The 14294-nt window shown below is 32.6% G+C and overlaps 2 protein-coding genes and 1 pseudogene across 2 annotated transcripts; 1 reads left to right on the forward strand and 2 right to left on the reverse strand.

The window, feature by feature from the left end:
- Nucleotides 1-1585: 1585 nt before the first annotated feature.
- On the reverse strand, nucleotides 1586-3807 carry LOC138337147 (protein DOWNY MILDEW RESISTANCE 6-like). Its single transcript, XM_069286721.1, has 4 exons — nucleotides 3486-3807; nucleotides 2926-3173; nucleotides 2391-2715; nucleotides 1586-1944 (listed from the first exon to the last, which is right to left on the reverse strand). Exons 1-4 carry the CDS (start codon nucleotides 3780-3782, stop codon nucleotides 1696-1698), a joined length of 1119 nt encoding a protein of 372 aa, XP_069142822.1. The 5' UTR covers nucleotides 3783-3807; the 3' UTR covers nucleotides 1586-1695.
- Nucleotides 3808-11118: 7311 nt separating this feature from the next.
- On the forward strand, nucleotides 11119-13015 carry LOC101258877 (methyl jasmonate esterase 1-like; annotated as a pseudogene).
- Nucleotides 12611-14294, reverse strand: LOC101258572 (protein DOWNY MILDEW RESISTANCE 6-like). Its single transcript, XM_004243746.5, has 4 exons — nucleotides 13816-14294; nucleotides 13493-13740; nucleotides 13094-13418; nucleotides 12611-13013 (listed from the first exon to the last, which is right to left on the reverse strand). Exons 1-4 carry the CDS (start codon nucleotides 14221-14223, stop codon nucleotides 12762-12764), a joined length of 1233 nt encoding a protein of 410 aa, XP_004243794.1. The 5' UTR covers nucleotides 14224-14294; the 3' UTR covers nucleotides 12611-12761.

The raw sequence follows: 14294 nt of genomic DNA on the forward strand, positions 1-14294 counted from the left end.
TTCTTTTAATGTTTGAAAACCGTAAAATCACTCTCTAGTGGTCGAATCTAAGAGGATTACAAGAGGTATCCAACTAAATCAATAATTATTCAACGATATAAAATAGTAGGCGTGTTGAAATTGAATAGTATTCACAATTCATTAAGTATGCGTATTGATATAAAATAGTATTGTCACTGTCTATGGACATTGTGGATTTGTTAGTATAGATATTATATTCCTTAATTTTATTTTTAATTTTCTTATTGTATTTGTGGACATTCTCTTAGTCTTGATGATATACTCACATACTTGTACTCATCATGTCTGCATCCTTTTGCATTTCTCTTTATTATCTTGTTTATGAAAATTATTATCATGTAATGATTTTTTGCTCGGATGATTTTTATGAATGCTGCACTTGACTATTATGTATTTTTTTGTAAATATTCATTGAAATATGTGCAATTTGTGAATGAATTTATATATGTATTGGTGTCATGTTCATCAAAAATCAACGTTCATATCCTTTCTGTAAGGAAAATGTTGTCTGTTTTTTAGTCGAAGGGTCAAACCGTCCAGACCTGTGGCCTGCTGGGGGCTGAGTTGGGTTGTTATTTAATAGAACCTTTAATTAAAAATGTCAGTCCATCTCAATCCATTTAACTTTCTAACCCGTTAGGATTGGATCAACCCATTTTGACAGCTATGTCCACAAGTAGGTAAGTGGGGTCTACCTAGAAATTTTGAAAAGATATCACAACATAAGAAAATCAAAGCCAAGAACAATAAATACGTCTCAAATCAACAAATGCATGGCATGTCAAGTGTATCAATGTATGAATATATAACAAATTACATCATTTTAATGTTAACACCTGATGATACAGATAAAAATTTGTAGAAGATCAACGTAGTCACGGGGTCCATTGATAAGACCTTGTTAGGATAATATATATATATATATACACACTCTATGGTTTACTTATCCTTGGAATTTCTGTCCTCTTTCCAATTTTTATTTTCGTCATCTGATTTCCCACTACATCATCTTCCTTTGGTTATTCAAAGTGATACAAATTAAAGCATCTTCTACTATACTAGTACAATTATTAGTAATATAACTTTTGTCCATCAAATTACCTTTACATATATGAAAAGAAATTAGGAATAATTGGTACATCCCACAACACCACATTATATCTACGTATCTAAGTTTTTATGTTTTCAATCACAGAATTTACCTAAGTGTTTAAAAACTTAGTATACAACAGTATACACTCGATATATAGCATTATACACAACGGCTTTACACTACTCTTCTTAACATTGCCAACAAGTATGTATACCTGAGACCTCTCAATTTGATATTTCAATCATTTTGTTTACATTGTAATTTAGCTTTTGGAATTAGTATTAATAAACAACCTCTATTTCCTGAAATTACTGAAATTTTTTAGTTCAATTTGATTTAATCTCATCAATGGGAAGACGATACAGATGTTAATATTGATAACTTTAACTGTTAGATGAGATAATCACAAAATTAAGCACTGCTTACACAAGACGATAGTAGCATTTAGTGGAATGCATGTGGTAGGATGTACTTTGGCAAACCAAGAAGCTAGGGAACAAGTCTAGCCTTCTCAATCACTATAACAAAAACAACGTTTAGCGACAATAAGTATACACATTAACAAAAACTGCTAAAAAGTTTTACATGTTGTTCATTATCTCATGCAAGGCACTCTTCCCTCTTTTAATAGTGCTTTGTTGGCCTCTAATATAGTCTTTGTAAACAATGGGCCGATACTTGCTTTTACTCTTTTCTTTGATAAGTGGGCTTGCAGGCTGAACTATCGCATTCATTTCTGGGCCGTGACCCACTGCTATAGAGATCCGAGCCGCCTCCGCATTGACTACTGCTCGATGCTCTACGCTCTTGTATTTCCCATTGCTCAATACCTGAGAAGATAATTCAGTCAATTTGTCTAAATTTGATATATAAGTGGGCTTGCAGGCTGATTTACACAAATTATATGAACCATAGAATTTTTTTAAAAAAAAGTCTCTTTTTAATTAAATAAATTATAAGAAGAGTAAAGAAATTGGAACTTATAAGTAGAAGTGGCAAGGTTGAGTTATAATAACCCATTTAGCCATTTTGACTCATCTCATCTCATTCCAAGTATCCTACAAAATGATTTTGAAGGCAAGTGGTCTTGAACATTTGATCCTACTTGTTGCCTATGCTAAATCAGACAAGCGGGGTCAAAAGCTCAAAATCATTTATTTCTAAGTTCATTGGATGTAATTTCGCGTATTTTAATTAAATCGTTCTAGACAATCATTTTATCTCACTATCAAAGTATATAAGTTAAATTGGCGAAAGCAAAAATAATGACACTAACCTCCAAATAATCCCCTAGATTGACAATAAAAGTGCCAGGTATACTAGGGACAGAATACCATATATGATTGTGTTTAATTTGCAAGCCATGAATGCCATTGTCCATCAAAATAGTGAGACCACCATGATCTGAATGTGGAGCTAGTCCCAATGTCTTATTTGGCTCAGGACATGCTGGATAATAATTTGCAGCTATTATTTGAGTCCCTTCATCTCCAAGTGAACTCTCTATGTAATTTGGATCAAGCCCTAATCCCTCTGATATTGCACCAAATATTTTTGTAGCAAATTGCCAAACTTCCTTTAAGTACTCCTTTGCAATGTGCCTTCACACATGCATATATACATGTACAAAATTGATTGTAAGAATTCACTTATTCCAAAAATTAAAAATACTTGACTTGAATGATCTTGTATTAAAAGCTAAATTGGCCAAAGATAGTAATTTCAAGTACTATTGCATGCATGTAATGTAGGCTTAGCCGTTTTAAAATCATAGGAAAATATTAAGCATGATGTGATATATAATTACTTACTTGTAGGTAGGAGGATTATCTGTCCAAAGGTGATAGCTTTGTGGAACTAGACCACCATAGTGCCTCAAAAAGTCCCTCCAATGGAGGTTATGTTTTCTGGTTGTGTTCAAGCTTGTACCATATCTTACTGGATCCATCACATTTTCTGAATAATATCTCATTTTCTCTTCTAATGGAAGATTGAAAAATTCTTCTATCACTTTAAGCATTTCATCCATGATAGAGCTCTTTATTCCATGATTAGTCACCTGTAAAATTTGCAACTAAATATTTATGTTTTAAAAAGATTTGATTAAATAATTTTAATCATAAATAAATATGTAAACATTTTGCCCTATATATTATTCCATATACATGCTTGGACAAAGGATTCATTTATTCTATGTTATATTGTCCACGCTTAAGACGTAGAAAATACATGGATGTTTATTCTCCCATATTGGTAGTGGGGATGTTTGTTTCGTCTCTTGCACTATCCTCCACTCAATATTAATCCACAGGTACATTAAGCTTAAAATTGAAAATATAATGCAAGAAAGAGTTGGGAAAATTAAAGTTACCCTAAAGAATCCCCAATGGGCACAAGCAGAACTAATGGCATGTATAGTTGATAGTCTTTGTTCATCAGGTCCATTGAGTCCACTCATATCTATAATTGGAATTGAACCATCAATCGCCATCGATGGCCTTTCACCTTCTGAAATTGGCAAAACAAACTCCAAAGGCACCATTTTCATGTTCTTTGAATTGTCAACTAGGTACTTTACACCTTTTTTGTAATCAATTTGAGTAGTAATAGTATTAGTTGAAATGCTAGTGGAGATTGAGGAAGAAGGAGAAGAAGTAATTAGAGCCATTAACTCGGCTGTTGTATGAGATGTGGCTTTATTTTTTGTGTTTTTGATCAAGTTTTTCTTTGCCACGCGTTGTTGATCTTTAAAGCAATAGGCCTAGTGGCATTGTACATGCAGATTAAGCCAAAATTTTGGAACCTAGCTAACGCAAGTCACGATGCTCTTTCACTAGTTTTTCTTTTTTTCGCGGAGTATCTATATTGAAATTCAATTATTCTGAATTCGTATCGTGTAGAATTCAATTCGGAGGGAAGTTATCACTATCAAAAATATTTTCATACTCAAAGTTCGAACTTGAAAATTTAAACTTAGACAAAAACAATTTCATCCACAATTAGGTGAATGGGTTAATTCTCCCTAGAAATTTCGAAAAGATATTACAACATAAGAAAATCAAAGCCAAGAACAATAAATACGTCTCAAATCAACAAATGCATCAGTGTATGAATATAACAAATTACATTATTTTGATATAAACACTTGATGCAGATAAAAATTTATGGAAGATTAACGTAGTCACAGGATCCATTGATAAGCCCTTGTTAGGATGATATATATACTCTATGGTTTACTTGTACACATTATTATTATTAATATAACTTTTGTCCATCAGATTACCTTAGATATATGAAAAGAAAATAGGAATAATTGGTACAACCCACAACACTATGTTAGATCTACATATCTAAGTTTTTATGTTTTCAATCGCATAATTCACTATTTTCTTACCTAAGCGTTTAAAAACATAGTATACAATATTATACACTCGATGTATAGCATTATATAAAACTCTGATTTTATTCTTGGATCCATTCAAAACACCTAAGTTTCACATTCAGGCTCCTCGATGTATATTACAATATTATACAATTTATTTTACAATATTTTACACTAGTATACAAATCTTTTGCAGCATTATTCACTCGAAATGTAGCTTATTTGTTAAAATGTGGTTTTTAAACTTTGAAGAACAATAGCTGATTATGAAGATTTTGCTTCTTGTTCGCGTTATCATCCTTAAATTGATGGGTTAACCATGCTTTTTAGCTTCAAACAAATTTTGTTCAATGAATTCAAGCTCCTCAGACCGAAGAGTCGCAGATTACATTTATATTTTTTTTTTCAGATTTGTTCTTCAACTGAAATCACAGAGAAACACATATGAAAAATTTCTGATCAAAGGCATGACCAGATTTCTTTTTTGAATGAATAGGAAATATCACTTTGATGTATACGTTTATGATTGTATAAACCACTAAAATAAATATATATAGTAGCAATGCATATATGGTGTAAATTACATAAATACCATAACTTTTGTATGAAATTACAGTCCATCCCTAATAAGTTTCTAATTACACTAATCCCTTAAAAATTAAAAAGATTGGATACAATAATTGAAGCTTGATACATGAATATCGCTACAACAAAAATGATCATTAGAGGCATTTAATTCTTAATTGTCGCTAAATATGTATTTTTAGCGGCAATTGCCACTCTTTGTAAATGTCTCTAAAGTCTTTAGCGATATTGGTTCTAATGACACTTAACTAATGTCGGTAAAGACTTTAGCACTCTTTATTAGTGTCAATATTTAATGCCACCAAATGTCGTTTTTGTTGTAGAGTATGTAGCTCGCATACAGTAAAATATTGTCTCGCGTACATTAAAAATTAGTTTAGATACATTAAAAACTAGTTCAAATACATAACATGTAGCTCAGATAAATTAAAGAAATAAGGAATTTTGGAGATTTCAAAAAGTAATAGGGAATAATGGAAATAAGTGAAACAAAAGGTGTGTATTTCTGTAATTTCCCTATATATGCTAATAAATGTGTATAAACACAGTAACTTTACTTTTTTTGTATACACATCGGAGTCACTCTTGTCACATTATGTGTATTAATAAATGAGGAAATTTTGCAAATAGCTATTAAAATAAATTTATTTTATGCTCCATAGCTTTAATTACTAATATGATTCGTAGCTACATGTTAGAGAAAGGAGAGAGGTGAATTGTATACGTTTTCAGATAATTGTATATTTGTAACTGGTATACATATGAATTTTTATATCTAGCAAGTGAGATTAAGAGAGGGAGGAGAGAGACAAACAAGATTGAGAGAGGGGTGCAAGAGAGGGCAGAGAATGAAGAAAGTTGAATTGTCTATGTATATTTTTCGAATTGCATATGTATATATGTCAGGTAATTGTATATATGTAACTCGTATACATATGTATTTGAATATCTGGCAAGGGAGATATGGAGAGGGAGGAGGAGGCAAGAGATAGAGGGCATAGAGGCTAATTTTATTTGTATATTTTATTTTTTTGGGTTGCCCACCCGGTGTTCGGAGCCGCATTAAATCCCAGACTGCATCTGGAAAGCCCATTGGGGGTGGCACTGACAACAGGATTTTCTCAATATCTTGGGCTCGAACTCCAAATTTTTGGTTAAGGGTGGAGCAGTCCACCATTGCACCATAATTCATATTGGTGTATTTATCATATAACTGTATATGTATATGTATAATTTATATTGGGAAACTTACATAAATATATTATATGAAGGAAATATTTACCATTTATAGCAATAACATTTCTTTCACTTGATCATCTTGTGAGTTTTCACTAACAATTTTAAGGAGAATCATCATGACTATAATTAAAAAACTACGGATGTCAAGATGGGAGATCTTAACAAGCCATTTCGGTTCAATGATAACCATTTTAAGAGATGGAAGGGTAAAGTATTTTTCTACTTAAGTCTCCTCAATATTTCTTATGTTTTAACTAAGAAGAATCCTTATAAAGAAGACATCACTTCTATGAATGATGATGAAACTATTTCTCTTCGAGAGAAAGTGCAAAAATACGATGGTGATTCCTATAAGTGTCGATATTATCTTTTTAATTGTCTATCTGACAATTTTTATGATTATTATAATAGAACTTATGCTAGTGCAAAGAAAATTTGGAAAGTATTGCAGAGTAAGTATGATACCGAAGAGGCTGGAGCGAAAAAATATGCAGCTAGTAGATTTTTTTTCGTTTCCAAATATTGGACAACAAATCAGTGGTGAATCAAGCTCAAGACTTTATAATGATTGTTGGAAAGCTTAGTCAGATAAAGTAAAAATTAGATAACCTTATTGTTTGTGGCATAGTGGATAAACTTCCACCGTCTTGAAAGAAATTTCAAAAAAACTATGTCCCACAAACAAAAGGAAACCTTGATGGTGAAAATCTGCATGGAAGAAGAAGCAAGGGGCCAAGATGCACTTTTACAAACAGAAGAGAACAACATCACAACGAAGGTAAATTTAATTACTTCGAATAGTGCTACTCTTGAAACTCACAAAAATACTTTTTTGAAGCCAAAAAAGAAAAAAAATTCAAGAAAAAGAATAGTAGACCTCCCAAGAAAATAATGGTGAAAATAACCAAGCACAAAAAATCACCAAGTTCAAGAAAAAGGACCATGCTTTGTTTGTGGCAAGAGTGGGCATATTGCTCGATTTTGCAAATTCTGAAAACGTGATCCTAACCCTCAAACAAACGTTATCGAAGAACCTTTTGTGGTGGTGATTACCGACATAAACATGGTTGAGAATGTTGATAGATGGTGGACTGATTCTAGTGCAAACCGTCATGTCTGTTATGACAAGGACTGATTTAAAAAATATACTCATTTTGAAAAGCCCAAAACCATCATGTTTGGTGATGCTCATACTACTCAAGTGCTTGGAAAGGGAGATGTCGAATTGTGTTTTAAGGGTATTAACTTTAAAAGATGTACTTTATACTCCTACAAGAAAAAATTGATATCTAGTTTTCTGCTTAATAAAGCAGGCTTTAAACTAATTATTGAATCTAATCAAATATATAATAGTGAAGAAGGGTATTTTTGTAGGGAATGGGTATGCATGTGATGGAATGTTTAAGTTGAATGTTAAGATGAATAAAATTTTTACTTATGTTTATATGTTTTCTTCTACGAATTTTCAGCATGCTTGTTCGTGTCATATTAATGATCATTATGCTGAAATCATAAGTAGCTTAGGATTAATTGCAATGATTAAAAAGAATTTTTAAAAGTATGAGGCTTATAGTAAAGCTAAAATCACTAAAAGACCTCATTTTCAAATTGAAAGAAAAAAATGATTTGTTAGAATTAGTTCATACTGATATTTGTGAACTTGATGCAATTCTAACTCGTGGAGGTAATAGATATTTTATCACTTTCATTGATGATTTTTCTAAGTTGACATATGTTTACTTAATGAAAATTAAAAGTGATGCTTTTGAAAATTTCAAAGCTTATCTCCGTGAAGTTGAAAATCGGTTTGGAAGAAAAGTAAAAAGAATTAGAAGTGAAAGAGGCCGTGAATATGAATCAAATGAGTTTAATTTTTTTGTTAGATCATCGGGAATAATTCATGAAACTACTCTTCCTTACTCTCCTTCGTCTAATGGAGTAGCGGAAAGGAAAAAATAAAACTTTTGTTGAATTGACTAATGTCATGCTTATTGAGTTACATGCACCTTTAAGTTTTTGGGGTGAACCTATTTTAACTGTTTGTTATGTGTTGAATCGTGTGCCTCATAAAAAGTCTAAATTGACACCTTTTGAATTATAGAAAGGTTACAAGTCAAGTTTGGGATATCTAGCCTTTGTGAGGCTAATGGATCCCAAGATTACAAAGTTGGATAAGAAAGCTACTACTTGTGCTTATCTTGGTTATTCTTCAAATAATACAGCTTATAGATTTTTTTAATCTTGAAGATAATATTGTAATAGAATTCGGTGAAATTATTTTTCATGAAAATAAATTTTCATTTGATTCTAAAAATAGTGGGGTTCAAAGGATTGAACAAAATATTTTGTCACTACCTAGTTCTTCTACTTCTACTTTGAGAAATAAAGAAGTTGATGATTTTGAGATAAAAAAAATAAAAGAGCTAGAGTATAAAAAGATTTTGATCGTGATTTTTATGTGTTTAATGTTGGAGAGGACCCTCTCACTTTAAAAGAAGCATTATCTTCACATGATTCTATTTTTTGGAAAGAGGCTTTAAATGATGAAATAGAATAACTAATTTCTAATAAAACTTGGAAACTGGTTGATTTATCACCGGATTGTAAACTATTGGTTGCAAATGGGTCTGAAGAAAAAAGTTGAAACCGGATAGATCTATTGATAAATACAAGGTTAGTTGCAAAAAGTTTTAAACAACTAGAAGGCCTAGAAATTTTTGACATTTTTTCTCCGGTAACAAGAATTACATCCATAAGACTTTTAATTGCTATGGCTGCAATTTTTTATTAACAAACCAAGAAACCAAAGTATGTAAACTCACTAAATCCTATATGGCTTGAAACAGGCACCAAAAAAATAGTATGAAAAATTTGTTTCCTGCATAATTGAAAATGATTTTAAAACAAATGACTGTGATAAGTGCATATATCACAAGTCTTGGAATAATTCACATGTGATTATTTGTTTATATGTTGATGATTTATTGATCTTTGGCTCTAATATAATGTCATTGATGAAGCTAAAAATGTTCTTAGAAGCCATTTTGATATGAAAGATCTTGGTGAGGCAAATTTTATTTTTGAAATAAAAATAGCAAGAACATGTGATGGAATTTTCCCTGACCAGTCATATTATGTTGAGAAAATTTTAAAAAAATATAACTTTCATGATTGTAAGCATGTTGCTACTCCTTTTGATTCAAGTGTTCACTTATTTCCTGTTAATAGTGAAAATGATGTAATAAATCAAAAGGAATATGCTAGTATAATCGGAAGTTTGAGATATGTGACTGATTGCACTAGGCCTGATATTGCATATGCAGTAGGAGTACTTGGTAGGTTTACAAGCAAGCAAAGTAATGAACATTGGCATGTTGTAACAAGAGTTATGAGATATTTAATTGGAACAAGAAAATTGTGATTTGTTCTGTAAAAAATATCATGATGTAATTGAAAGGTTTTGTGATGTAGATTGGAACACTTTATTAGGTGAATCATGTTCTATCACCGGTTATATCTTTACTTTAGGTGGTGATGGTGTTTGTTGGAAATTAAAAAAGCAAACTATAATTGTTAACTCTACCATGGAGACTGAACTAATTGTTTTAGCTTCATCTAGTGAGAAAGCGAATTGATTAAGAGATTTATTATTTCAAATACCTTATTTTGAAAAATCATTTCCTCCTATTTTAATTCATTATGATAGCACCACTACTATTGGTAGAGTTCAAAATCGTTATTAAAATGGTAAATCCAAACCTATAAGGAGGAAACAAAGTAATGTAAGATCATATTTGACAAGTGGTACCATTAATATTAATTATGTCAAATCTTGTGATAATCTTGCAGATCCTCTTACTAAAGTCTTACCAAGAGAAAAGGTTTGGAGCACATCGAAAGGAATGGGATTAAAGCCTATAAATCCTTAAGTCATATATGAGGAAATCCAACCTGAAGACTCGAGATCCTATAACCAAGTTCAAAGGAAAAAATCAATCATATGATGACTTGTTGTGAAAAAATGCACTATTTTCTTATTCCCTCCCTATGATGTGAGTGCATTATTTCCTGTAGTTTGTGAATGTTGAGTTGATAAAACTCTTAATGAATATATGTAGCCCGCATGGGTGGAGTGTTAAGCTTACAGGAGCATTCTCGACAGAGTTTACCTATGTGATGTGTGGAAGTAGGTCACTTCGTATGAGAATTTGGCTAATTCTCAAAAGCACTCATGAAACCGGAATAACATATGACCATAACGTGTTGGCTTTAAAGCTCATGTCAACACCTTAATTATTATGTGTGAGCAGTGATATTTTATTTCCCTTAAGCAGTCATAGTTCAAGTCTGAGATCACTACGACTCGGGAGTAAAAATTATTGTTTCACTAAGTGGAGGTTCAATGCAGAGCACACCTTCATTATGCATAGTAGTCTTCCTTTAGCTGATAGACTCTCTTATCTAATATTAATATGAGTGGGGGATTGTTAGTGTAGGCATTTTAATATTATAAAAATATTGCATTGCCACATTGAACATTGTCATTACTTCCTCTATTCATGGCCGTTGGTGGCACTTATGTTGCTTTACTCCATTTGAAATACAGTTGTGTGAGTTCCGAAATTAAAGTTGTAGATCTAATTTGCAGATGATAGACGTCTTGTAAATGAATCAATTTTCGCAACTTGTCAACTTTTTTGCATTTTGACTATACTGAATTGGTAGTTTGTGAAGTGAATAAAAGTCGTATCAATATTATAGGAGTTACATAAATTACAACATATAATGAGATAGAATAATGAGTGAAATGAAAAATTCATGGTTATATGAGTTATTAGCTCGTTTTGATCTTGAACGAAGTACATCGAAATCCAAAAACACTACCGTGAGTCCGCCTGTGGTGAGTCAAGGCACCACCCTTTTATGCAACAACCATCTGTGGTTATCAAACTCTGGTCCCCAGAGTCGGGGGTGCCGTGGGGTGGGGTGGGGTGGAAATGAAAGGCCGCTTTGTTTTGAATGCTCTTTTAACCTACCCACGATGAGGCTCTAATGTCTTTGGGAGCGGAAAATAAAATATCACATTTTACCTCACAATAATAGGCATTATGTGGTCATCAATGTCGATGAAAAATGCAGCAAAATGTAACATTTGAAAAAAACTTAGGATAAGTCACTTTAATAAAAATTATTAATAATATTAAGATGCTCAGCATCACCAACATATTCTTATGGATAAAGATAAAGTTTGCACATGATTTCACCAGATAAAGTTGTTAGCACATGTATTCTCACAAATTTTTTTCCTTTTCCACTTCAAAAAATTCAGTATTTGCTACTACAAAAGGAAGAGATAATTTTACTCAGCAGCTAAATAGTTAGTCTTCCTGTCTTGTAGCAATTATATTTTGCTGTCTGTGTTACTTCTGTAGAGCAGACTTGTTTAGTTCTGAGGAGACATTTTACATAATTGAAATAGTTTCTTAAGACAGTGTGTAGTATGACTCAATAATAATTGTTGTTATTATATAATACCCATGCATAGATCCGGCTAGCAAAAAGATGTAGAGAAAATTAGCGAATCTAAAGCTAAGAAGCACTTTGTGCTTGTTCATACGCTAGGCCATAATGTCACAGCTCTTGAGTTGGAGTTCATGACTTCACTTTCTGCTGATGAAAAATATAGTTCTTGTTGGCCATAGCGTTGGTGGACTTGCCATTTCTAAAGCCATGAAAACTAAATTCATATATAGATACTTCATTATAGACAATCAAGCAATAATACGTGAACTTGATTATCGAGTTATATACCACAATGGACCTGAGAATCCTTCAAATTCTTGGAAACTAATGCTTACCATCTTAGCCTATTGAGGTAAGCAAATCATAATAGTACTGTTACTGAAATTAATAACTAATTTAAATTGGGGTTTTCCCTAGGGTTTGGTGTTGGCCACTACACTAGTAAGGCCATTTTATTTATACAGCGCAGAGATAGTACTTTCAAGCAGAAAACATGGATTAGTTAAATGAGTGTTCATTGTTACTTCTGAAAATGAAGCTTCGAAGAAGGAATTTTCCAAATGATGATTGAAAAGAATCCACCAGATGAAATGAAAGTGATCCAAGGTCTGACCACGTGACCGTGATGTCTAAGCCCCAACAGCTTTATACTTCTCTTTTTAGCATTGCCAACAAGTACACCTGAGACCTTTCAATTAGATATTTCAATCATTTTCTTTCAATTGTGAGTTCAGCGTTTGGAATTAGCATCAATAAACAAACTCTACTTCATGAAAATACTAAATTTTTTAGTTCAATTTGATAAAATCTCATCAATGGAAAGAGGACACAAATATAATATGCACATTAACAACAGTGCTAAAGTCTTTATCGACATTATCTCTCTACAACGATTGACTTGTCCTCAAAATTTATGGTCTATATATTGTTGTTCATAATCTCATCCAAGGTAACCTTCCCTCTCTTAGTAGTGCTTTGTTGGGCTCTAACATAGTCTTTGTAAACAATGGATCGATACTTGCTTTCACTCTTCTCTTTGATAAGTGGGCTTGCAGGCTGAACTATTGTGTCCATTTCTGGGCCATGACCCACTGCTATAGAAACCCGAGCCGCCTCCGCATTGACTACTGCTCGATGCTCTACGCTCTTGTACTTGCCATTACTCAATATCTGAGAATATAATTCACTCAGTTTGTCTAATTTTGAGAGGATCAATAAGTTAAAGTGAAAGGAAAAATAATGAGACTAACCTCCAAATAATCTCCTAGATTGACAACAAAAGTGCCAGGGACATGGGGGACAGAGTACCACGTTTGATTGTGTTTAATTTGCAAGCCAGGAACGCCATTGTCCATTAAAATAGTGAGACCACTCTGATCTGAATGTGGAGCAAGTCCCAATGTCTTGTTTGGCTCAGGACATGTTGGATAATAATTTGAAGCTATCATTTGAGTCCCTTCATCTCCAAGTGATCTCTCTATGAAATCTGGATCAAGCCCTAATCCTTCTGATATTGCTCTAAATATTTTTATCTTTAGTTGCCAAACTTCCTTTAAGTACTCCTTTGCAACTTGCCTTCACACATATACATGTACAAATTCATTAGGAAAAACTTTGCATGTATTTGTGTATATCATCAAATAACTTACTTGTATGTGGGAGGATTATCTGGCCAAAAGTGATAGCTTTGTGGAACTAGACCACCATAGTGCCTGAAAAAGTCCCTCCAATGAAGGGCATGCTTTCCTGTAGTGTTGAAGCTTGTTCCGTATATAACTGGATCCATCACATTTTCTGAACAATATCTCATTTTCTCTTCTAACGGGAGATTGAAAAACTCTTCTACCACTTTAAGCATTTCATCCATGATAGAGGTCCTTATACCATGATTACTCACCTAATGTGCGTATTTATTATCACTAAAAATCAATAGTATAATTTATAAAAGAGAAAGAGTTGGAAAATTACGTACCATAAAGAATCCCCAATGAGCACAAGCAGAAGAGATGGCATGTATAGTTGATAGTCTTTGTTCATCAGTTCCATTGAGTCCACTCAAATCTATAACTGGAGTGGAACCTTCAATGGCCAATGATGGCCTTTCATCTTCTGGAATTGGCAAAACAAACTGGGAAGGCACCATTTTCATCTTCTTTGAATTTTCAACTAAGTACTTTACACCTTTTTTATAATCAATTTCCATAGTAGGAAAAGGAGAAGAAGTAACTATTAGAGCCATTAACTTGGCTGTTGGATGAGATGAGGCTTTATTGATCAAGTTTTTTCGGAAGAAACGATGCTCTTTCACTACTTTCTCTTTGCCAAGCGTTACGTTTTTGGTCTTTGGAGCAATAGGCCTTGTGGCATTGTACATGCACATTGAGCCAAAAATATTTGGAACCTAGCTAACTGAAAAAGATGCTTTTTTAGCCCACCTTCATTTAGTTTGTT

This window comes from Solanum lycopersicum, chromosome 7, assembly GCF_036512215.1.
Source record: "Solanum lycopersicum chromosome 7, SLM_r2.1".
In the NCBI taxonomy this organism is placed as follows: Eukaryota; Viridiplantae; Streptophyta; class Magnoliopsida; order Solanales; family Solanaceae; genus Solanum; species Solanum lycopersicum.